General features: G+C 36.2%; 2 protein-coding genes across 11 annotated transcripts in view; both read left to right on the forward strand.

The window, feature by feature from the left end:
• LOC107981573 (hepatocyte nuclear factor 4-gamma) overlaps positions 1-7,269 on the forward strand; it is a 436,128-nt gene extending 428,859 nt beyond the window's left edge. For all 10 annotated transcript variants that reach the window (XM_031925545.1, XM_031925546.1, XM_032601678.1 and 7 more), the window contains one exon: positions 6,864-7,269. In XM_031925545.1, coding sequence (XP_031781405.1) covers positions 6,864-7,225 — 362 coding nt within the window. In that variant the 3' untranslated portion in view covers positions 7,226-7,269. The remainder of the gene's footprint in view (positions 1-6,863) is intronic.
• Positions 7,270-12,463: 5,194 nt separating this feature from the next.
• On the forward strand, positions 12,464-19,604 carry LOC100678637 (bromodomain-containing protein 3). The gene is made up of 9 exons (XM_031925561.1): positions 12,464-12,687; positions 12,842-13,157; positions 13,333-13,464; positions 15,435-15,593; positions 17,754-18,293; positions 18,356-18,439; positions 18,519-18,560; positions 18,649-19,366; positions 19,533-19,604. Exons 5-8 carry the CDS (start codon positions 17,758-17,760, stop codon positions 18,872-18,874), a joined length of 888 nt encoding a protein of 295 aa, XP_031781421.1. The 5' UTR covers positions 12,464-12,687; positions 12,842-13,157; positions 13,333-13,464; positions 15,435-15,593; positions 17,754-17,757; the 3' UTR covers positions 18,875-19,366; positions 19,533-19,604.
• The last annotated feature ends 7,129 nt before the right edge of the window (positions 19,605-26,733 follow it).

Here is a 26,733-nt window from a genome sequence, read left to right on the forward strand (position 1 = left end):
CCGCAACTCTTGATTTAACTTCAAAAAGCACATTACGTATTTTAGTAAAACTTGCATTTTGAATTGGACGAGGAAAGTCCATTAGTCCACAAAAAGTTCTCAGACATTCAAGTCCACTACCAACCAGTCTCATAGCTAGGACACTGCGTCTATTGATTTCAAAATATTTTATTTTTTTCCAATTTTTTTACAGTTGTGAAAATTCTTCTCATGTAAACACTTATCACACGTAATAGAATAATTGCCACCTAATCCATGACATTTTCTTTCATAAAATTTTATATTTCCACCACACTTATACATCAGATTGTTCTCTAAGAAAGTAAACAAAAGTCTCATATCAAAGATTCTATAACCTTCGAAATCAACCTCAGGATAATCTAGAGAAGACAATTTACGGGCAGAAGAACTTTTTATTTTTTTATTAGCAGAACAAAATTTAGGTCTTTTTTTCTGCCGATATAATTTCTTGAATCAACTTTTATGTGACGCTGTCTTGAAAAATCCATTATGCACACACTATATAAAAATATAAATTTATTATGAAAACACTATTTTTATAGTATATATTTCACTATAACTTTATAGGATATATTTATAGTATATATTTATAGTAATATTTTTATAGTATATATTTGTATACTATAACTTTATACTATAACTGTATAGTATATATTTTTAGTATTTTTATATTATAAAATTCACTATATCTTTTAGGTATTAGATTTTATCAGATCCAATAAATGACGTATCCAATAAGACCAAGTTACTGTGGCTGAGAGCGCCCCCTGCTGCTCATGATGGTCTCTAGTCTTCATGAACAGTAGAGCATTTTTTTCGACCTAACGGTCTGAAGTTAGCTCGTAAGCTTGAATTCGGAATAAGGCCGTTACCGGTCACAGTCGAAAAGGAACAGGGAACAGATATACAGCTTAGATAACAGCTCGCTGTTCCTCACTTATATAGATATACGAACCAATGTTATCTTCTTGTATATGTTCCTGTATCTGTGTTTGTTCCCTGTTCTTTTTTGCCTGTAACGTCCCCAGCGGTCCTTATACCTAGGTAAGTATAACTATAGATATGAGGAACAGCGACCTGTTCCTTGTATCTGTATCTGTTCCCTGTTGTGGATATAGGTTGATTTATTTTACTTTTATATTACACACACACACCCACATAAAAGAAACTAACAAATAATAAATATATATATATATATATATATATTGTTTAAACAAATTTTTTTGCAAATCTGATAACAGATTCGTAATCAGCGCATTCGAAAACCTTATATTACATATATTTTACGACCCATTCATATGTTTTCAAAAAAGTGGTTTAAGGTGGTTAGGTCCCCTTAATGTCGAAAAAAATATCGTTCGCTTAACCAGGTAATAAATTACCCGTAGCACAAATAAGGCTATTTAGCCAAAATTTATCGTATCTCGTAAAATAATTAAAATATTCTGAATTTTTTACTTGTATACGCTTCGGCTACCTCAAATACGAAAGTTGCAAACTATTGTTTATAAACCTTTTCCTCCGAAAGTGACAGTCGGAAAATTGTTATTATTGTTTCTGATTTGTTAATTAAGCCTTGTCTACCTATTATAGTGATACAAAAAAATGTCTAAAATCGAGTTTTTTTTCTACTGATATGGCTAGAGAATTCTTAATTAACAAATTAAAGCGAAAAATAACAATTTTCCGCTGTAACTGTCGGAGGTAGAGGCTTATAAACAATGGTGTGCAACTTTCGTATTTGAGCATTTGAGATAGCCAAAGTGTATACAAGTGAAAAATAGCAAAAAAAAAGCAATTATTTTGCGAAATAACACTATTTGTTTGCAAATGCGTGCACGCACACACGCGCGCGGATAGCGCGAGATACGCTTGCAGCGAAAAAATGCATGATCAGCTGCACGAGTGTATTCTCTCTCTCTCTCTCTGTGTCACGTCAGGCTACTCGGAAAGCTATCCTCCTTCAGCTTCTCCAAGCAGGTTATCCGCTGGCTTGCATCTTACCTCTCGGGAAGAGAACAGGCCGTCATTCCTGACAACAATGAGATCTCTACCTTTCTACCACTAAACACCGGTATCCCTCAGGGGTCAGTTTTAGGCCCCTTGTTGTTCTCGTTGTACATCAATGATATTGGTTTTTGCCTAGATTCAGATGTGTCCCATCTAATCTACGCGGATGACCTGCAGATCTACAGCCAATGCTACCTCGAGGAGCTTGACTCCTGTTCTGTCAGGATGAGCGCTAACGCCGAGAGGATGATGAGCTGGGCTGCGTTGAATAGACTTAAACTAAATGTAACTAAAACTAAGGCTATCGTCCTTGCTTCCCCCTACTATATAAACGCTCTACCTTCTACTGCTAACACCTATATAAATATAGGGGGAGCCCAGGTCAACTTTGAATCATCGGTGCGCAACCTGGGGCTGGTGCTTGACTCCAAACTTACGTGGAAAGAGCACGTTACACAAATTTGTAAACGTGCCCACTCTTTAATGTACCGTCTCTATTTATTTCGGAAAAGCACTAGCCTTAGATTGCGCCAACATTTAGTGCAAGCACTCCTGTTTCCCCTCGTTGACTATTGCTCACTTGCTTACTGCGACCTGACTCAGGAACTTGACTTAAAGCTGCAGAGGCTTGTCAATACGGGGATCCGTTATATCTACGGTGTGAGGAGGGACGAGCACATCTCCCCTTACAGGCGTGAGCTGCAATGGCTTAACACCGCCGGACGTAGGAAATACTTCATGGCCTGTTTTCTAAGAAAAATGTTCAACACCTCAATACCTACTTATCTATTAGCCTATTTTGATTTCCACGTCGCGCTCAGGCCTGTGAGGGGTGAGGTGACTCCACTGGACATCCCGTCCTTCAAGACGGAGACGCTGAAGAATTCATTTTTCATCAGCGCCTCCTATCTCTGGAATAGCCTTCCATCTCATCTTCGCAACACACTATCCATATCACACTTTAAACAAGCAGCTAAAAATTACTTCTTCCATCTGGAAAACACATAAACATCATACAAACATACACACATTCTCATTCATCTCATTTCACTTCATTCCATTTCACACTCTTCACACGCACTGGCACCCTTACACAACATTTTTATTCTTTTTATAATACACTATAATTGTATATGTACAACACAATGTACAACAATAAAAAACAATTAAATCTAAAAAAAATCTCTCTCTCTCTCTCTCTCTTCGTTTCGTTCTTCTTTGTGGGAAAAATATTTGTGGCGAGAAGTATGAACCTTTAGCAGAAAAACAATAGAGAGAGAGAGAGAGAGAGAGATTAGATTCGATTCGATTAGATTAGATTAGATTAGATTTATTTGCTGTACAATGTGTTGTACAATACTTGTATATTTCGATACATAATTTAAAGTTTAATTGGATTGAGGATATGTGTGTAGGTGTGCTTGAAGGTGTGTGTGTGTGTGTGTGTGTATTTATAGTTTTGTTTAATGATGGTGATGTATGAGACTGTATGAGAGGTAAGTGCTTGGTTTGCTATGAGGATGATTACGAATTACGAATTTTCAAGGCTAAAAAAGTATTTTTTAGCCTCGCTTTTGAAATGATTGATGGGTATGATGTCTCGTAATCGTGAGGGTAATGAATTCCAAACGTATGCGGCGATTATGTGAAATGAATTCCTCAGCGCCTCCGACGAGAAAGGAGGTATGTCTAGCGGTATCGCTTCACCCCTCACAGGACGGAGTGCGACGTGGAAGTCAAAGTAGGCAATTAAATAAGATGGTTTAGCATTGTTAAAGAGCTTTCGCAAGAAGCAGGCCGCAAAGTACTTCCTACGTCCGGCAGTGGTGAGCCATTGCAGCTCGCGCCTGTAAGGCAAGATGTGCTCGCCCATCTTAAGACCATAGATGTAACGTATACCTGTGTTAACCAGCCTTAGTAGTTTAATGTCGAGTTCTTGTGTCAAGTTGCAGTACACCAGTGAGCAGTAGTCTATGATCGGGAACAGTAGGGCCTGGACGAGGTGTTTGCGCAGACCGAGGTTCGTGCTTTTCCTGAAAAAGTATAGCCTAAACATAAGAGAGTGAGCACGCTTACACATTTGTGTTACGTGCTCTTTCCAGGTTAGTTTGGAGTCAAGCACGACCCCCAGGCTGCGCACAGAAGATTCAAAATCGACCCGGGCTCCCCCTATATTGATGTACGTGTTAGCCATTGTAGGTAGAGCATTGATATAGTAGGGCGAGCCCAGGACGATCGCCTTAGTTTTGAGGACATTGAGTTTTAGGTTGTTATGCCCAGCCCAGCACCTTATCCTCTCGGCATTAGCTCTCATTCTGTCGGAACAGGAGTCAAGCTCCTCGAGGTGGCAGTGGGTGTAGATCTGCAGGTCATCCGCATAGATCAGATGTGCAATATCCACGTCCAGACAGAGGCTTATGTCATTGACGTACAGTGCAAAAAGTAGAGGGCCCAGTACGGATCCTTGTGGGACTCCCGTATTGAGCGGAAGGTATGAGGATAGTTGATTGTCGTCACCAATGACGGCCTGCCGTCTGCCCGTGAGATAAGATGCAATCCATCGGATGACCTGCTTAGAAAAGCCGAAAGAGGTTAGCTTTCTAAGGAGCTTGGCGTGACACACAGTGTCAAACGCCTTGCTAAAATCAAAAAGAAGAAGAAGTGTGACCTTCTTTTTGTCTATTCCAAGCCTGACATCATCAGTCAGCTTTATTAAGCCGGACTGTGTGCTGTGACCGGTACGAAAACCTGTCTGTAGGTCATCAAGGAAGAGCCTAGTTTCCAGGTAATGAGAAAGCTGCCTATGTACCAGCCACTCCAGCGCCTTGGATAGAAAACATAAGAGTGAGATCGGACGATAGTCAGTAGTGGATTTTGGAGAACTGACTTTGTTGAGTGCACGCACCAGTGACCTTTTCCAGTCCGAGGGGAAGCATGACTCGCTCAAGAACAGGTTAAAGATACGACATAATATGGGCGCCAGTACTGGCATGGCCTTGGAGACAACAACCTGTGGGATGCCATCAGTTCCCCTGGCCTGAGAGGTGAAATGCTGAACTGCGGCCAACACGTCCGATTCCGTGTTAAGATCATATGTTAAGAGAGAGAGAGAGCGAGAGAGAGAGAGAGAGAGAGAGAGAGAGAGAGAGGGAGAGAGAGGAGGAGAGAGAGAGAGAGATAGCGTACTCTGGTAGAAATCTTGAGGAGTGTTGCTGATTAATACCCGGATTTGAGAAATTACGCGAATTTATTTGAACCGTTTTCGCCAGTGACGTCAACCCGTGGAAAATTCGGTAACAACCCGCCAAGTAATATGAATTTAAAATTTTAGGTTATCATTTAGTGCAAGAAAATATATTATTTAATATAAAATAGAAATTATTTATTAATAAAGGTATTAAACATTTAACTAAACATTACTTTGAAAATATTTATTAATGAAGGCTTACATTTTTATTCAGTCATTTTTAATTAAGTAACATCAAAATTTGATATCTTACCCTTGGTAGCTGATGTCCAAGTGCTATAGTACTATTCCATTTGTGTTTTATTCAAGCTAGATATCTGAATTTGTGTACAGCTATTTGATAAACTTTTTAGAAATTACTCACTGTAAGTTTTTACTTAAATGTCCTAGTTGAAATTGTCAGCTCGAGGGCTATCAGAAATTTTGGATTTGGCGGGTGACATTTCTTGTTAGGCTTGTTCCAAAGGATCTAATAACACTAGCCACTTATATTTCTGGTTTCTAGTATATTTTTATATGCAGAAAGTTATAATAACTTGGCCTCTTTTCACAATGCATTAATAAGAATTTTGACTTATAAAAGTTGCAAGTGGTTTTGATTACGATGCCTATTTTTCAAATTTAGTTGCTACTTTCGTTTGGAAACTAATATATTGTAAAGAGCTGATCTTTTGCATGCACATTTCTTTTACAATTATGAAACAATATTTAAAGTTAAATTTTTCTCAAGTGATAAATATTGTTGTAACTTTCTACATATAAAAATTCACTCGAAACCAGAAATACAACTGGCTAGAGTTATTAGATTCTCTGGAACAACTCGAACAAAAAATTTGACCCGCAAATCCAAAATTTCTCATAGCCCTCGAGCTGAAAATTCCAACGAAGACAGTTACGGAAAACTGTTACGGTAACTAATTTCTAAACAATTTTAAAAATATCTGTACTAAAATTCAGATATCTAGCTTTTATACAACACAGATGAAATAGTAATAATGAACTTTGACGTCGACTGCTAAGACTATGGCTCCCATTTAACTTAAGTCACCAATATAACCAAGATGTTAAATAATGTTTGATATCACTTAATTGAAAAATAAACAATAAAAATATAAGCCTTAATTATCAAATCATTTTCATCTTATATTGAATAGGCGTGATTATACTGCATCATAATAACCTCGAAAAGGTTATGTTATATGCGTGCGCATGCAAATTTGGATTCCCGAGTTGTTGCAGTCCCGAGTTTTTTTTTGAAATTTGTGAGAAACAATTCGTTTTCGGAACTAGCGATGTGCTACGTACTGACTAGTTCAAATTGTCAATTTTCTACCAGGGGTGCGGGAGCAAAAGAGAGCGCGCTCGGGAGCGAGAGAGAACGCGCGCAAAAGAGAGCGCTAGCCCCCCTACTACCGCATGACATCACTTCTCGCTGTGTCTCGAAACATACATCTCCTCACTACCTCTGGGCAGGTGGTGGGGTATTGTTTGTCTCGTCCATAGCGAGGGGTATACTACTCGCGAGCGAAGCAAGCGTTTCTTGCTAGTTAAATATTATTATCTTTAATTTTACTATTTTTTACAGATGCAAATGGATTGAGCAATGGAGATATTATACAAAAAATCAGACGTCAAATACAAATTAATTTAGAAGATTATATCAACGACCGGCAATATGACAATCGTGGCCGATTTGGAGATATATTGTTAACACTTCCAGCTTTACAATCAATTTCATGGCAAATGATTGAACAAATTCAGTTTGTCAAACTATTTGGTGTTGCGCATATTGATAGCTTATTACAAGAAATGCTTTTAGGAGGCTCGATTGTAGTGGAAAATGCCATTTCTAAACAAAATAATGCAGAAACTAATATATCTATGGTCAATGACACTAATATTTTACTTAATGTTAATTTAACTAACGACCCTGCCGATACTTTGTAGTTGTAATATATATGAATATAAATCTTTTTGTGTTATTTAAATAATTTTACCTTCAATTTCGTTATCTTTACAATTGTTCAATCTAAGCTACGTAAATTTAAACATCGCTAAAAGCAAAACGCTTTGCTTTTCACATAAGGCACTCGCCGATATTTAAAGGTTCGCTGATGAACACACACATAGACACATATACACACATAAAGTATGCAGATATTCAAATATTGTTGATAAATTCATTAAACTGTAATGGGGTAAGACTTGACGATGAGAGGAAACATCGTCATTTTTCCTGTTCTAATTAATGGTTGTGTTATCAGATGGTATTTTTAATATACTTACCATGCTTTATAAAAGAAATTCGTATTCTTTGATAACAGATCAATTTTTCAGATTCGTCAATTGCATAATCTAAATAAAAACACTCAGTTACATTCGAATACTTTTATTGATCTGCTACAGCAAAAAATAATGTTAAATGTTAATGACCATTGATTTGTGTATAAAAGATTTTAGGGATTGTAATGATAATTGCATATAAAATTTATAAGTTAATAATACGATTAGAAAATAATAATCAACGGGACTTTTTTCGCAATAGCATTATTCTAGCTAAGGAAACAGACTAAACTATTCTTTATAAATGCTGCACTACGGGATAATACTTATTTAACATGGTGGGTCAGTATTTATTTTTTTCCGTTCCTTTTTTAATCTTCAGTCACGACAGTAGCAGCACTTCCATCTGTCTAGCAACTACGCGCTGCTAAAAATATGCGATTGAAATCGATAGACAAAAAATGAATCGATTCCGAGTCTATATCTTAATCCTGCGTTTTATATTTGAAAGCGATTATATTCAGGCTACTGCGTGTGTAATATATTGATGGCATTAAAATCGATTTAAAACGATAAAATAATATCGATTAAACCGGATTAGAATACATAAGTATTACGATATTCAATTAATCGATTCAATGCTTATTTAAATCGGAACCAATGTATCTGTGTTCACTAGAAAAGCGGTTTTAATGATTCTTTATATCTAGAATATACGATATTATTCAATCGTACTGTATTCATCTATGCAATCGTTTTTACTCATGTGTATATCGTGATGTTAATCGATTAGAATTGACATGAATTTTTTTTAATCATGTGTCGTTTAATAAAGTCAATCGATTTTAATAAAGTTTCAATTCAAATCGATTGTAGTTAATAAATCTATTCTGTCTTCTACAGCGTTTGACCTTTCTTCCATAGTAACGAAGAAGAAATCTTGTCACTTGCGAGTATAAACATTTGAAGCGATACCAAGCGGTTATATTAAGAAACATAGAGTCGATTAAAATCGACTAATTTCGCAATGAATTTAATCGATTCTAATCAGAACATAAAGGTTTTTTTTCATAAGGGATATTACAAAACTTTGATCATTAAGGTCACTTAAAATGTTATCAAAATTATTTGTAAAATTAAACTCATTTAATATCGACTAATAGCGATTAAGACCGATTCACATCGATAATTTAAAACGTCGATTAAATCAATCTAGTATTTTTAGCAGGGATTCTTTTTTTGATTATTTTAATCGACTGAAGGGTAATTGAATCTAACCGTAAAAAAGTATCGAGATCGATTAAATATTATATAAACGAATCACCTTATGAATTAATTTAAATTTATTGATAAAATCACAAAGAAATCATATTAGAAAAATGATTATTATTATTATTCGTAATAAAGTACAATTCGGACTGATTTATATATACCGATAAAATAACGATTAAATGATATTGCAAGAATAGTATTCGTTTTGGTTATCAAAGTCTATTAAACTATATCAGCAAAGCTATTCATAAAACTAGTATTGGGATCGATAAACTATTAAGTAATAAATAGTGATTTTCAAATCGATTAAAATAGATTGACAAAATAACATTTAAATGATATAACAAGAATAGTAATTGTTTTGGTTATTAAAGTCGATTAAAATATATTCAAAGCTATTCATTAAACTAGTATTGAGATCGATAGACGATTAAGTAATGATTAGAGATTTTAAAATCGATTAAAATTAGTGAAAAAAATTACAATTCAACTGCCCTAAAATAATTACTACATAAACATCGATAAAAATATATTAAATTTAATAATTATTTTTCGTATTAAAAACGATTTAAATTGATAGGAATTTAATTGACCAAATTTGGTCGATTGAAATAATTCTGTTACTATAAGGTTAAATAAGATTTATATTTATGGAGCAATTATATCATTCTGTGCGTTAAAATTATAAGCTAATGTATTTTAACGAATTAATAATTTTAAGATTTTCCTTAAAAGCCATATAGTCAAGCTAGCAAATTTTGTAAGAAGTGAAGTTGCCTTTGATTACTAATAGTATTATTCTATAGTTATATTTATGTAGTTTATGAGTCGAATCGTTTGTCCAATTTTAATATTGAAGTTTGCACTCCATATTTAGTTAGTACTTATTTTAGATTTTAGTTTGTTTTGACTTTTCAATTTTAAATTGTTAATTATATTGCATATATTGTTGGTGCATAATAATATTGTTTGATAGTTATTTTTCTTTAATTATTAATGATATATGTGTGTCTATGCATATAATTTGTTGAATTGCACAAGTGTTCCATGTATGCGTATCCTGCCTTTTTAACTAAATTACTTCAATGGAATTATTAGATAAGTGATTTATTACAAATTAAAAACAAAAATTATTGTTTAAAACTTTTTCTATTAAGCATTTACTTTGTGGAATTTATTTTATTGTTGCAGGTTCTTTAATGTTTAAGATGTTTGTAGCAGATGAATTTTTCTATCAGCTACCTTAGTGGAAATGGATTGTGTGCCAAAGTGTGCCAAAGTGTGCCAAAGTGTGCCAAAGTGTGCCAAAGTGTGCCAAAGTGTTCCAAAGTGTGCCAAAGTGTGCCATAGTGTGCCATAATGTTCTAAAGTGTTCAAATTCGAAAATTTATTACACTTTGGTATACCTTCCCCGATAACATGATGTCGGCCGAATGACGGCACCGAAACTGCTCGGAATGGGCCACGCGGAACGTCCAGGTACCCCTGCTCTATGACCCGGAAATGACGGCATTGTTCTCAACACAATGCTGGCACGCGGTGCAAGCATCGTGCCGGCACTTAAATTAAGCGAAAAAACAAAAAAATTATACCCGAGCGGGGATCGAACCCTGAACCTTTCAGTTAGCAGGCTGGCACTTTACCACTCGACCACGAACATTTGATACAAGTCATAGCTAATTGTGTCCTTATGTACTGCGAGCAGCTGTTGATGTTAATAAAGTTGCAAGTTATTGTAATAAACAATCACCAAAATTATTATTAACGCGTTTAACAACATTGATATTCGCCGCTTATTTCGTGTAAGGCGCAAAACTGGCAGGCTGCTATAAATTCGGTAGTCATGAAAGAGTAGTCATAATAATATAATGAATAAAAATTGGCAAGGAACAAAGTCCGGTGGATAAATAATAGCCCAAATTAACAAAATCAACAGTCTTAAAATATAATACATTGGAAAGCCTTATTTCGTGAATTGTGCGCCTGAAAATTTTCTAAGTTTCGCAGCCAACAAAGTCAGCATTCTGCGGGAATTTCTTTCCGACAGAATGCTGTCATGACGAGCAGCACTCCCAGCAGGCATTCTGCTAGCACTCTGACAGCGCCAAATGTTAATAAATTTTTAACACGGGTCGAAGGCACAATGCCGTCATGTAGCTCCTCAAAATGTTGGCATAATGCTGCCATGAGTGCCAACACGACGTGACCGCAAAATGCCGACATTTTTCCTTCGTTCGTACCGGTCCCAGATAACAGCACGTGTCGGGCATAACGTGCTCTTGACGTGCCGCACGTCGTGCTGTCACTGTGACGCCACTTTGCAGACATCCGTGGAAAAAAAAATTAAAAATTTTTTTCCCGCCAACGTTGGCGGCATGAATTCAGCATTATGCAAGCATGCATGCTCCGCACGCGTGACGTCACGTTGTCTGCTCGGCGTGCCCGCACAGTGCGGGCCCGAGTTGACGTCCGATTGCGGCACCCTGGGTGTCGGCAATGTATCGGCATTGTGACGGCATGTCGTGCTGCACGATTTCGGTATTCCGGGAGCACGCATGCTGGAGCACGCGTGCTCGTATCGTGCCGTCCAAATGCCGAAATCCGTGCTTCGCCCCAGGCGCAATCGCGCCAGCACGCGTGCTGGCACGTTGACGTCTCGGCGGGCTGGCACGTTGACGTCTCGGCGGGCTGGCATTACGCTTGCATTTATGAGGCACGCATGCATTTTCCTGGTGGCACACGGCGTGCTGCAAAACTTCGGTACGAGTGCAGCATATCCAGGGCATTTTGTCGACACGCGTAATGATATTTTTCAAAAATTCGTGGCGGCATTGTGCCAGCCATTCGTCAGCGCGCGTGCCGAATTCCGGAAGATACGATTTTAATCTTTTTACGGATTCTTGCGTTATAAATTATAAGGTTTACTGCAATGTTATCGGAAATAATTGATTTCAGTATTGCGATAAATTTATGTATCAATACCGACATTTCTTCAACTCGAGTTTTTATGCTTATAAGTTTAAATTTAACAGCTCAAGCTATATAAATAAACAAATACTCGAGCTCTAGCGCCCTTATTGATCATATGTAAGTTTCAAACGTAAGATCCCAGTTTGAAAAAGTGTCCGAGCGGACTGAGTACCGTGCAGCTAATCGCGGCTAATGGGTTCAAAGACATTCTGTGTTTTTTTTTCTTTTTATATTGGTGCAGGTGCAGGTGAATCAATTTTTATATCAACCCGCTACTTTTTTTGGGATTTTTGCCGCTCTAAATTGTAATAATAATTTATTGATGGCATTTTCACATTGAACGAACACACGATTGTACATATAAGCATATATACGTGATATTTTTATACGCATATACGATTCGGCTTTTTCGCGCAACTGCATCAAATTTCGATTTAAAATTGATACAAGTTTAATTTTGTTTTATAAATAATTGTTAATCACTGCATAAGACTATATTACAAATTTTAAAACTTTTTGAATTGCAACGGCTTCGCGGCATCTCCAATCGGGCGTCTGCGCGCACGCGCCACACGTTTGCTCCACCCATTTTAGAAAGAGACAGACTGCTCTCCTCTCTCGCACGAAATGATCTTTATACAGCAGCAGAGTCTATATAATTCTGAAATGCGCACATATATATGTGATTTCCCCGGCTCGCGCCTATAGCGAGCGGTGGAGGGATAAAGTATAGCGGATTCTCGGAAAAACGTTCCTTTTTGCTTTTGCGACTCGTGCGTTAACAGTAAAAAAACTTGTCACACTGAATAATCTTTGATTATCAAAAGTTATCAGTTACATACACTCGACAATCACCAGTGCTACCGATTAATCAACCCAATTGGGTAAGTTTGATATATTATTTTTATATATTTATTCGGAAAATTGGATAATTTGTTTATACACGCTGATTTTTAGGTTAGAAAAATCGCGCGCGTGTGCATAGGTTCTTCCGTGATAATCTAGCTTTCTGGTTTCCTCGCATTCGTGTTTTTTCAGATTCCAGAAGAGGCTGCTCACCTGCATTCTTCATCGCGGTGTCCAGCAGGTCCAGAGAGAATTTATATTAATCGTTTTTCATTCTCTCTGATTCGCTTTATTCTCTCACAATAATTTCATCTCATATATCACTCATACTTTATCTCATTCTGCCTTTCATTCTCATTATTCATTATATTCAATATATATTATAATACTTGATGCTAAGTCTCTTTGCCACTTTCTGTTTTTGAGCACATTGTCGATCCTGCAACATCATCAGGATCAACCTGCACGCATCGCAGCTGCCCTTGCAGTACCTGGGAAATCCAGAGAGGTAAGCAGGATTAATCCTATGTTCCCGTATAATTATATATTGTATATTCAATTAATATTGTATTCCGCCTATTCCTAATTCAAATCACAATCTTTCCTCTAAAAACTTCCTCTTATTTACCTTTACTATTCCTCTTATTTTATAAAGTATGTTATAATTATAATTGTGCTTACAGATCTTGCTGAAAAGAAGTAGCAGAGGACCGTCACAATCTACAAGGACAAGTGGCCTTTCAACTTGCTGCAAGGAGTTCCAGCTACTGCTGAGATCTGAGCTAATCCAAGAGGGAGATTTCACCGTCTAACCAGTGAGTGAGCCCACATATGTGATTAAAGGGCTTAAGCGATCCTGAGATGATGGCTATGATTATTGGTTTCAGCGTCATTTTTTCATTTTTATAAGTCATTTTGATAAGAACAAAATCCTTGACAGTTATTTGGACTAATGACCGTAAGCAAATCAAAATACGAGCTAGGGTCTCTGGGTCAAGATTACATCTGACTTGTTTAAGTGAAATTTAATATGGTTGGTGGTTTCAGCATATTTAATATAGTGTTTGTGTAAAATTTGAACTATGTAGCTGAAACAGAAAGCTCATGGCATGAAAGTAAAAGATTTTTGGATGTCGACATGAGTCATGTTATGACACTTTCTCATGCCATTTGCTTACTGCTGAAGCTAGGTAGTTGAAATTTTGCACAGATATTTGATAAATCATGCAGAAACAACCAACCATATTAATTTTTACACAACTAAGTTAGTTGTAATCTTGACCTAGAGACCCATGCCTGTATTTTGAATTGGCGTGGCTGATTTTATGAAAAAATTGTCGAGGTGGATCTTTGTATCAAAATGACTTGCAGAACTGTTTTGCATTCTATTTCTAGGTGTGGAAAAGTATAACTACTTTGCGTGTCACCTCGAGATATATTTTTTATCTTTACATTCAGGTGTACATTATATATGTTAATCAGAGCTTTTGTTAGTTTATAATCTGAGGTGACATGTAAAATCATTATACTTTTCTACACCTAAAAATAGATTGCAGAACAGTTCTGTAAGTCAATTGGATAAGAACAAAATCCTTGACAGTTATTTGGACTAATGACCGTAAGCAAATCAAAATACGAGCTAGGGTCTCTGGGTCAAGATTACATCTGACTTGTTTAAGTGAAATTTAATATGGTTGGCGGTTTCAACATATTTAATATAGTGTCTGTGTAAAATTTGAACTATGTAGCTGAAACAGAACGCCCATGGCATGAAAGTAAAAGATTTTTGGTTGTCGACATGAGACATGTTATGACACTTTCTCATGCCATTTGCTTTCTGCTGAAGCTAGGTAGTTGAAATTTTGCACAGATATTTGATAAATCATGCAGAAACAACCAACCATATTAATTTTTACACAACTAAGTTAGTTGTAATCTTGACCTAGAGACCCATTCCTGTATTTTGAATTGGCGTGGCTGATTTTATGAAAAAATTGTCGAGGTGGATCTTTGTATCAAAATGACTTGCAGAACTGTTTTGCATTCTATTTCTAGGTGTGGAAAAGTATAACTACTTTGCGTGTCACCTCGAGATATATTTTTTATCTTCACATTTAGGTGTCCACTGTATTATGCAATCCTATTTTTCTTTGATACGGTTGTGCTTATCTACGGTGACATGCAAAGTAATTATACTTTTCTACACGTACAATTATAATGGAAAACGGCTGTGCAAGTCAGTTTGATAACGAGATCCTCCTTGACAACTGTGTGAAAGAATCACTACCATTAAGTCAAAATGCGTGCCCACTTATGTCAGTGATGGGTCTAAGGGTCTGGATAAAGTTTAAATGGCCATTATTATCTGTTTTCGAAGAATTTTTATATTATCTGTGTAGAATTTCAGGTCCCTAGCTGCAGTAGAAAGCACACAGCATGAAAATATAAGATTTTCAGATTTGGACTATTCGTACCAGCTACTATATACCCTTTATATTGATACTTTCTCATGCCATTTGCTTTCTGCTGAAGCTAGGTAGTTGAAATTTTGCACAGACGATATAAAAATGATGTTGAATCTGAAAATATTACTTGTTTTTACTAATTCAAGTTAATTGTAAACTTGGCCAAGAGATCCATGCCCGCATATTGGTTTGGCGAGGGTAATTTCTTCACCGAGTTGTTTTAGAGGATCTCTTTGTCATAATTACCTGTACAGCTGCATTTATATATATTTTTTATATACAATAAAAATTATATTCTAATTTTAATTTTGCTTCCACAGCTTGCTGAAATAAAGAAGCTGCAGAGGACCACAACATCCAAGTTTCTGTCAGGAGTTCCAGCTACTACTGCAACATCTGGGCTACGCCAAGGGGTAGAGTTCACCATCTGCTGATTGTGTAAACCGCCTCAAAGAATAAGCTGCGCTGATTATCGGGAAGTACGATTTTCATTTGAAATATGCATCGAATTTTAACTATGCGCAGTAGGAAGCGTTTGCAAGATTGCTCGCCTGCGTATAGAGCCGAAATATTAAGATTATATCAAAGAGCTTCCGATTATGTACCGTCGGTTCAGAATCGTTGCACCGCCATTGTAGAGCCCCCCGTCTATCGCCCGAACGAGCCGGATCTCGATGAACCCCGTCCGGTGAGCTGTCTGGATGATGGTGCGAATGAGAGGGTTATTAACAGCCCGAATGAGAGTGATCGGGACGAGAGTGAGAGTGAATGTGAATCGGTTGTATGCGACGGTTTAGAGAGCGTACACGATTTTGAAGATAGGCTGGCCACAGTTTTTGCGGAGCAGAACGTGACCCACACGCAGATCAGGGCTATCATGCAAGTGATAAAAACACACGGCTGTTTTTCGAGTATACACGTGGACCCGAGAACTATTTTAAAAACTCCAAACTACTCTGCCCCTATCACTCAAGTAGCTGGAGGCGAGTACCTTCATTTTGGCGTAGAGCAGGCTTTGCTAAAGATATTGTCTTCGACTCCCCCACATTTGCGGAAAGAGCATATCCAAATAGATTTTAGTACAAATGGTGCTTCTCTTGATAAATTAGGTAAGATCGCTTTGTGGCCGATTCAGATCAGAATAGCAAACTTTGGCAATCGTTTTGCATCAGAGATCGTGGGAGTATTTAAAGGGAACAAAAAGCCAACGAGTGCCAAAGATTTTTTTCAACCGTTTAATCGAGATGTGCGTCAGGTTATTCAGAGCGGTGTAGATTTCATGGGTAAACATTTTTCCGTTGATTTGCGGTGCTTTGTCGCCGATGCTCCTGCTCGTTCGTTTTCGTTAGGTCACCGTTCGCATAGTTCTAGGGCTCCGTGTTCGAGATGTTGGATTCGCGGTCAAAATATACGTCCAGGAGTGATGGTGTATACGGGGGTCGATCATAGACCTCGTACACAAGAGGAATACCTTGAAAAGTTTGATACGGATCACCATAGCGTAGGTATAGATTGCCCTCTAATCGATCTCAGTCTTCACATAAATTTGGTCAAGAGTACGGTCTTCGACTATATGCACCTGGTCTGTTTGGGTGTAATGGGGAAAATTTTTCAAGGATTAGTAGATGGTAGATTCGTCAAAACCGCTAAAATCGCTGACGCGAATCTTGTACGAATCCTCAATGATCGACTAGAGCAAGTAAAAAATTACTGCCCGCAAGATTTTGCGCGAAAACCAGTCGACATCAACCACCATGGCAAATTTAAAGCTACCGAATTGAGACAGTTGCTTTTATATACCGCTCCTGTTATCTTCAACGGTTTAGTTAATCCCGCTCTTTATTTGCATTTTCTTCTGCTTCACGCATCCATAAGAATTTTAATCAATCCTCATTTTACACCCGAGTCTGTAGCTTTCGCTGAAAAGTGCATCAAGCTCTTCGTACAAACAGCCTCTGACGTGTACGGTATAGAATTTTTATCGTATAATATTCATACTCTGTTGCATCTTGCCGATGATGTTAGGGCTTTCGGAGCGTTAGATTCCTTTTCAGCTTTCCCTTACGAAAGCAATATGATTTATTGCCGAAAATTGTGCAGGAAGCCTAGCCAGCATTTGCAACAAATTGTCAACCGCAGAGCGGAAAACTGTGGTACAGCTTCTTCGAAATCCATCGACGCGAATCTAACTAAATTCATTGGTGCTCATACGAGAGGTCCTGTACCATTGATTGATGGTTCGACTGATTACGAGCAATATAGGAAAGTAGTAACCGGAGACGTGCATTTCTCTATTCTTCGACCGGATAGTACCGTTTATCTTCAAAACGGATTTATCGGCATTATTCAAAATGTCATCAGATACGACAATTACTGCTATCTCGTTTTAAAAACTTTCGCAAAAATTGAAAATTTTTTTGATCGTCCTTGCTCTTCATCATTAAATGCGTTCAGTGCAATGCCGTATTGGCCGGTAGACGCTCCAACGAAAGAGGCTAAATCAAATTATTTTGTTGTTGTCAAGATCGTGTCAACTCATTTCGAGACGGAATAATAGCCTAGTATTTTATTATTCTTTCCATTGGGTATTACCTTATTCATAATCATCGCAATTTACACTTGGTTATTTTTTGTGCCAGCAAAATGTCGAAGAATACGGGCGCGATTCCAGTGACCGCAGCCGTTTCTAAGCTGTCGGACTTGATGCCATCCACCCTCTCAAGGAGCTTCTTCTCTCAGCCCGTCAGCCAAATGGATGCGCCGCCACCTAAAAACCTTAAGAAGGAGAAGAAGAAGGACAAGAAAGGGAAAAAAAGCAAGGACAAGATGGACAAAAAAGACAAGAAAAAGAAGACGAAGCAGGATAAGCGCGCTAAACTAGAGGCGAATAAACGACTATCATCATCGCAGCCAGACGTATTGTTGTCGTCATCGTCGTCGTGGCAAACCCGTAACAACGGTTTCTCCGCGTCGCAGCCTCAACCGACCCTCAATAAGAAATTGCAGGAGCAACGAGCGTCGACATCCAAACAACAGCAACTACCGAAGCAAGGATTGTCGACACGTCCGCCGATGGATTTTCAGGAGCCAAATGCTGTAGGAATTTCAGCATCTTCCTCGACAGCTCCTCTCACCGCCCCCGATACTGCGCAAATGGCCAAGATTTTGGAGAGAATCGAGTGAGTATTAAAAATATATTTATATTAAATGAATACGATGATACATACAATTATATTTTCAGTTCGATGAATCGACGAATCGTTACCGTTGGTGCCACCGCGAGTCATCTTTCCACAAAAACTGACAATTTGGAAAACCATTCAAAGTATATTTTGTGCCATACTACTCAATAAGTATTTGTATTTATGTATTTATTATATTAATTGAATTTTATTTATTTTCAGATCAGTGGACGAAAGACTCGCCAACATAGAGAAATTAATGAGGTATTTTAACACATTTTAACAGTTTGTTTATTTATATCCTAAGTCTTTTAAGAGCTTTCAACACCCTAACATTTCAATTTTTTTTCAGTTCCATGCACGAAATGCTAAAAGAAATTACTAATAGGCAGAAGCGAAAGGTGGCAGTTCGTCCTCAATATCTGCCCTTTAAAACATTGGCCGACATCCTAGCATTCAGCAGCGACGAGAGCAGCACAGACGATAGGAGCAGCGGCACCGAGGACGACAACAATGCACGAGTCTCCGACAGCGATGCCACCGATATTTTTAGAGAAACCCATTCTAATTATTTATAATCAGCTATTTCACTCACTCACTCACTTACTCACTCACTCACACACTCACTCACTCGCTCACTCATTCACTTACTTCTTATTATATTTAACAAATTTATTTATTTTCAGCTAAAAAGTACACATGTTGCCTTTTATAATGCATTGTTTTAGTTTTTTCGTGCACATGTGGACTTTTTAACGTTCTCTGACATTTTAGTTCAACGTTATGTTTATTTTGTTTTATTTATATTTCATTTAAATAGAAAAAATGTCAGGGGGCGTACACGGAGGGGCTACAGCCGTGGATGAGCCTCACGGAGAGAGGCGAGGTCGGGGCCTCTCTCACCACCCCCCTTAAAAAACCCTTATTATTCATTCTATTTAATATTGTAATACGTTTTAGTAATCCATTCTGCCACTTTCTGTTTTCGAGCCGATCGTCGATCCTGCTGCATCATAATCAAGATCAACCTGCATGCATCGTAGCCCTTGCAGTACCTGGGAAATCTAGAGGTAAGCAGGTTTAATCCTAAGTTCCCGTATAATTATATATTAAATTCATTTTGTATTCCTATTCCCCATCATTCAAATCACAATCTTTCAAACTCTTAACATTTCCTCTTATTTACCTTTAACCATTATTTTATAAAGCATGTTCTAATTTTAATTGTGCTTACAGAGCTTGCTGAAGAAGCTGCAGAGGACCACACACAATCTGCAAGAACAACAGCTGGACTTCCAACATTCTGCATGGAGTTCCAGGCTGGATGGAGCCATTTGCTTTCTGCTTCAGCTAGGTAGTTTAATTTTTAGCACAGATACGGAGAGAGGCGAGGTCGGGCCTCTCTCACCACCCCCTTTAAAAAAGCCTTACTTATTCTATTTATTAATAGAATGATTTCTTTTTCAACAGCAAATGTAGCCACAATATCATGAGCTGGACCGAGCACGAAAGAAGCAGTACTAGCAGCAGCTGCTTTTTCATCTCGCAGATGGAAGAGTTACCCCAGGAATCCATCAACGAAGAAGAGGATTATATAGCGATAGATTCATGATTTTGTTATTGTACTTATTTATGTTAGTAATAATTACTTAAATATTCGATATTTTGTAAAATAACGCGATGTTAAATCTTTATTTAATTTGTTATTATTGTTAATATTGCGCTTTTAAATATTCATTGTATTTATAATTATAATTATTTCAATAAATGTTTATAAAATATTATAATAATTTGTCTGCAAGTCATTTATTGGAGGCTCATATCCTCCAATAAATGCGGGCAGGCGTTTCCGAGAATTCCGGAAAATGCCCGCACAATACCCGCACGAACCCCCGCATATTGTCTGCACACGGTCGGCACGCGTGCGAATTAAAAGCCAATTAAAAAAAAATGCAAGCACGATGCCGCCAAATTGACTGCACGCACTCGCCACAATGTCCGCTTGCACGCATGCAGCATTTCAGAGCACGCTTGCAGTCACAATGCTCTTCACATGCTCGTCATATGACTGGTTTCTACACAGGTACCTGGCAGTCACGCGTGACGGCCTTTTGGAGCACGCTGGACGATCCTGTGACCACACTGTGACCGCATAATGTTATCTGGGGTGTCATACAGCCGGAACTCATGGCCGTCATTCTGACAAAGTTTCGTGCCGTCGCAATGTGAGCACGCGTGCTGGCACGCTGTGCCGCCAAAATGTCAACATTATGACTTCCCGAATTGCAGGAAAAAAAAATTGTTGAAAATTCCAACGAAAGATGTCTTGGAGACGTCACAATGACGGCACAAGCGGCCAGCATGCGTGACCCCAAAATGCCCGGCACGCGATGTTATCGGGGTTGGTATACTTTGGCACACTCAGGCACACTTTGGCATATTTTGACACACATGGGTTTTTCGGAAATTGAGAACTTAGAACATTTTTGTACGAAATCTGGAATACTTGTATTCCCGACGGATTCCCCTGTTGAGGCATGTTTTTCCAACATTTTTTTGTATTAACTGTAACGAGTACTTGTGGCTCAGTGGTAGACCTTCAGCTTGAGCACTCGTTAATTTAGAGCCGATAACTCTTGTACTTCCAGATTCTGGACTAGATTAGATTTTGTGAGTTGCTTCTAAATTATAAGATTTATGCATAAACTTTGATTGCTTTTTAATGGCTCTTACAATTTTATTATTGGAGATTATTGGAGAAAACTTATTTATTGAATAATATTAAAAATGGCAGAATCTAAACCTAAACGGTTAGGGCTAAAGTGGGATACTAATTTGTATCAAAAATTGGTATTATTTTTAAAAATGAAACAAGCTTCCACAAAGAAAAAAATAAATAGTTTGTTATTAGATGATTTAAAAACATTATCGAAGGCAGTCTATCCTTTATATGGAGCTGAAAAGCAATACCGTGATTGTATAGAAACATTTGTACTCACTTATATGGAGCAAATTATTGAAGGCAGACTTTTGTAAGTATTTTTATTTTGCATTATGAATACAATATATTGATGGCTGTCAGTTAGTAACCAACTATAAAAAATTTGCTGCAGAAAACAAGTATTTATTATACCACTCTAACCTAAGAATCGCAACTACGTTGCTTGTTTTTAGCTTCTCCTGGTATAAAATATCGTATGCAACTAGTACGTAAGGAGTTTTTTGCGAAATGAGTTACAGCACTCGTCTTTGGCTCGTGCTATAAATCGTTCGTTTCGCAAAGAACCCTTTCCGTACCCGTTGCATAATATACTTTTCAAAAGATGTCTCTAAAAACAAGCTTTTTTGGAGATTTTATTGATAAACCAACTATCTCAGATTCTTCTTATATAATTTACTGAATAAAAAATCTTAGTAGAGTATTTGATAAAATATCTGAAACAGATTGTTTTTGGTGAAACATTTTGAAATAGATGCTTGCTGGTCTTATAATTTTTAAATAGCTGGTTCCCAGAGCTTCTGCTACACTGGCTGCTTCCTCTCGACCGTCATTATACTTTTATTAGGTTAATTTTATAACTAATTCTTTTTAATATTTTTAATTTTTTTCATAACAGTACCTAATGGAGAAGATATAATTTCCCCTTGCCTGAAAGAGTGGAATTCCTACAAACAAAAGTTAGCAGATGTCATAAACGACCCAAAAATGTTACCTTTTTGTAAAAACTGGATCGCTTCACCAGAATATATATTACCAAAACAAATTAAGACAGATATTGTTGTAAAAATATATGAACTTTCCAGTCACGACCATGAAAAGGACCAAAAAAACTGTAAATATACACAAGCAGAAAATCAAGGATATGAAAAAAACGTTGGAGAATACTCTTCAAAATGATAGGGAAGAAATTATAGATGTAATTAAAAGCAGTGAAATCATACAATATTGGTAAATACTACATATACATATTTATATCTTAATATATATTTTTTATAGTTTGGATTTTAAATATTTTGTATTGCTTAATAATTCTAATAAAAATAATGTACTGTGTCAAATAATGCTAAATTATGTCTATATGTATAAAATTGCACGTGTCATCAAAAACATACAGTTGTAAAAATTAACATATGGATATTAATATGTACATTGCTTTACATTAGCTCATTACATAACAAATTGCCAGTTCAGTTTTTTTTAACTATATCCAATTTGCATGATCACTTTGAACTAATACCCGCCATTTCTGGTTTACAAGTTCGATTGGCCAAAAATCACGATAAAATAAGAATTAGATTTTCTCAATGATGTTTTCAAGGAATTCAAATGTACCCGGTTGCAAAAGGTCTAATGGAACCCGATAAGTCCGGGTGCAAAAAAACCTAATGGGAATTCAATCTTATATGGTAATTGCACCCAGACTTATAGGGTTCTATTATAGGCCTTCGCAAGTCAGTAAAACAAATGTAAAATGCATATGTATATACACATCCTTAAAAGCAATATTATAGAGTTTATGTAAGCGCTAAAATAGCTCAATTAGCAATTTACTAATCAACAAATCTCGAGTTCAAAGTCTGCCAGATTGAAAAAAACTTACAAATTATATTTGGTTGGTTCTTTTGCATGTTTGTTGCTATAATGAGCCTGTTTATATCTTAGCTGTTTGAGTTCGTTTTGAACTCCCTTTACAACTTTTGGTTTTAAGTAGATTTGTGCTGAAGGTAGTAGGGACTTGGTTAGTCTACTAAATAATCGTTCGTTAGGAGATCCTAGGCCCTCACTCCTGGGTGTGTTTCGCCAATTGAGCAGTGCTAGTTGGGGATCTGAGTTGTCGAGGGTGCACTTCCTGAGGATGTTTTTAGCAGTTTGGACAGCTCTTTCAGCCAAGCCGTTGCCCTGGTGACGATGAGGGCTTGACGTCACATGGCTGAAACTCCAAGCTTTCTGAAACTCTCTGAACTCTCTAGATGTATACTGGGTTCCATTGTTCTGGGTGGAAAAAATTATTCTTAAGACTGTGTTTTTTATGCGTTTTGGGCGATTTCTGATTGTTCTAGATAGTTGCTAAATAGGTAGGTTTTGAAATTCGTTTTTAGATAGATTTGCAAAATTTGACTGAGTGACTAACAAGGAAAGGTACCCAACCCGAACTCACCGATTTTGATGATTTTCATATATGTTGTAGAACATAAAAAAATAAGAGACACGTATTTTTTTTTATCGGCTAATTTTCACTTTTAAGGGGTAAAAACCTCCCCTAAAGTTAACCCCCAAAAAGCGTTTTTTTTAAATATCTCGGCTTAAAATTAATATTTTTCAATGAACCAAATTGGAGGTTATTTCTTACAAAAAGAGCAAGTATTTCATGGTGATTTCAAGAGTAAGGGTAGCATTCCCTATTTCTTAGGGGTTGAAAACATATATTTTTTGGCATAATTTTATAATAAAAATGTTTAAACCGACTAAAAAAAATTGGAAAAAATGTTTAAACATCCTTAATAACAAAATTTAGTTGACGTCTTTCGGTGTTTTCATAAATATTATCCCTAAGGGGGTAAACCACCCCTAACACAAAATAACTGTAAATATGTAATTCAATACATAATATTTCGTAGAAAGTTTGTATATAGAGATTTTCGAGATCGCTCTTTACAAATCTGATATCAGATTTTAAAAATACAAAATGGCGAAACCAATGTGGTGGACGAAAATGTCGAAAAAAAATTTTAACTTTCAAAGAAACTTGTTTACAAATGTGTGATCTTTGTAGCCTGTACATGTGAACTAAAGAGCCTTAAACCCTAAACCTCTAAAGAACAAATAGGCTAAATGGTTGTGCTTTTTAACCAAACGACTCCAAACCCCTAACCTCCAGACAAGCCGAAGGCCTATGCTTTACCGTAGACACGAGTATAGACATATTACCGATATTTTATTCTATCATTTTGTATGTAATAAATAACGTCTCGTTTTATGTTTCAATCAAAGATTATTTATTTTTCTGCTTTTATAAATTAGCATAATTTCAAAAGTAATTTCATAAATTATGAAGTATTTCATAAATTATAAAGTATTTCATAAATTGCATAATTATATAATTTTATAAATTCAAAAAGTCCACACTTTTTTGCAAATGAAAAAACATAGGTTAATAAAATTAGTTTATCAAACTCTTTTGCGTTTTGTAATAAAATTTAATGTTGTCAAACTTGGGAGTTTTTCATTGTTACAATTATTTCGTAAGCCGAAAGTTTTTTAGATGAATTCTCGAAGTAATTATTGTATCTATAGTAAAATATTTACAGTCTGGAATTCCATAATAATACTATTTGCTACGATTTAATGAATTTATCAAAAAATCTAAATTTAATAATAAATATTATTCTAATTATTATTATTATTTTTCATTATCATTGCTATTATCAGTATTACTGTTATTATTGCTATTGCAATTATGCTTATTCTTCTTCTTATTATTATTATTATTATATTACTATGATAATTTTTGTTATTGGTAAAAATACATAAAAGAATATTAATACTCGAACTTCATTTGCAATTAAAGAACACGTTGTTATTGAAAGGGAATTTTATATGCATTCATTAGTTTAATGAATGTTATCGTACATTCAATGATAATTCCACAGATAAATGTCTTTCACTCATAAAAGTTGTTGACAATATGTGCGAATCAGTATGTTCTTTTTTTAGATTGTTTTCATCGAGTGTTTACCTCAGCTGCCTGTGTTATTTTTTAGGCAGTCAGTGAGTTTTGTGGGTATTCTAGTTCGATACCGGAAATTACAAATAGTACGTCTTTTTGTTTGTCAGTGGTATCATACAGTTGTAGAAAATTTTCTTTAGTGATTTTATATAGATTTATATTATTCAATTTCAAAGTGAATAAAAGTTGAATAAAACCAAAAATAGAGTTTTCCGAACATCACAAAGTGGAACGAGAATTCTTCTCCAATGCATAAATTAATGATTTGATTCAATTTACATTCACTCGTTTTATTCTGGTAGAAATGTAGCAGTCGTGCCTTACATGCAAAAACACAGCTTGTATAAATTTTACCGCTTGTTTTCATTTTAGATTGAAAAATGAAAATTAATCCGTTAAACGTTCTAAACTTATTATTAGCATACTTTCAAGCGTTAAACATACCAGATAGTGTCACGAATTATCATAAAACAGAGTTGGCCGAAAAAATAAAAGAAATTTTAATAGATGCAACACATGATTTCAACGATGTAGAAATGATTACTGATGACTCTTTGGATTTTCAAGAAGAGTATAAAGACCATAATGCGGAAATAATTGAAGATGAAGTGCAACATCATTTTCCTGATCCGGATATAGCACCAACAAATCAATCTACAGCAGATAATGAAGAACTAGATTTTGAATACAAAAAAAGAGCTGTAGAATTTTGGAGAAGTAGCAAAACGAAGCAAAATTTAAGTCTCAAAACAGTGCAAAACAGATTCAAAAAAGTATCATCTATTAGTCAGCTACGTCGTTGGGCTCATTCAATTAATAAAGGTGGCACGTATAGAGAAAAAGTAGCACAAATTTGTCAGTATACCCTGGATAATTTTCAAGCAGCTCTCGACAGTGGTTCAATTATCCATGATGAAGATATAATTCGATGGGCCTTACAAGCTAAAAAAGAAATTGGTTTTGATGATATTAGATTCAAAGCTTCTAAACATTGATTACTCAAATTTAAGCAAGCACACCGAATAGTTTCTAGGAAAATAAATAAGTTCATAACAAGAAAAACACTAGAAAGTAGTGCAGAACTTACGGCTAAAGCTGAAGCATTTATCGATGACGTTAAATCGTGTATACCAAGGATTGGACTCGAAAATTTGTATAATACAGATCAGAGCGGATTTCAGCTAGAAATGCATTCTGGAAGAACATTAGCAGTAGAAGGAGAAAAGCAAGTGCAATGTCTGGTACAGTCAATTTCAGCAACAACGCATAGTTATACTATACAGCCACTAATATCAGCTACTGGACAACTGTTGTCACCGCTATTTCTTGTTTTAAAGGAACCAAGTGGCAAGTTTGGCCCTATTGTAGAACAAAACATATTTAGACCAGAAAACGTGTACGTGGAAGCATCCAAATCTGGAAAATTAACAACAAGTAAGGGAACTAATAACAATTTTTACATTGTAATATCGTTGATCAGTTAATTAGTAAGTCGTTTAATTGCAGATCACTTCAAAATCTGGTTGGAAAAAATATTTTATCCCTATGTAGGCCATCACTCAATACTATTACTTGATTCTTGGAGTGGTCATTGTGACAAAGTTATAGAAGAAACAATGCCACAAAATAAAATTATTAACATAAAAAAAATTCCAACTGGACTCACAGGAAAAATACAACCACTTGATGTCTATGGATTCCGTATTTGG

The sequence above is a fragment of the Nasonia vitripennis genome, assembly GCF_009193385.2.
Source record: "Nasonia vitripennis strain AsymCx chromosome 2 unlocalized genomic scaffold, Nvit_psr_1.1 chr2_random0012, whole genome shotgun sequence".
Lineage (NCBI taxonomy): Eukaryota > Metazoa > Arthropoda > Insecta > Hymenoptera > Pteromalidae > Nasonia > Nasonia vitripennis.

Excerpts from the sequence above, each read along its gene's own strand:
- LOC100678637 (XM_031925561.1), top strand. The coding sequence starts at position 17,758 with ATGTCGAAGAATACGGGCGCGATTCCAGTGACCGCAGCCGTTTCTAAG. Across the intron at positions 18,294-18,355 it reads AAGATTTTGGAGAGAATCGA|TTCGATGAATCGACGAATCG; the intron begins GTGAGTATTAAA and ends TTATATTTTCAG. Across the intron at positions 18,440-18,518 it reads AATTTGGAAAACCATTCAAA|ATCAGTGGACGAAAGACTCG; the intron begins GTATATTTTGTG and ends ATTTATTTTCAG.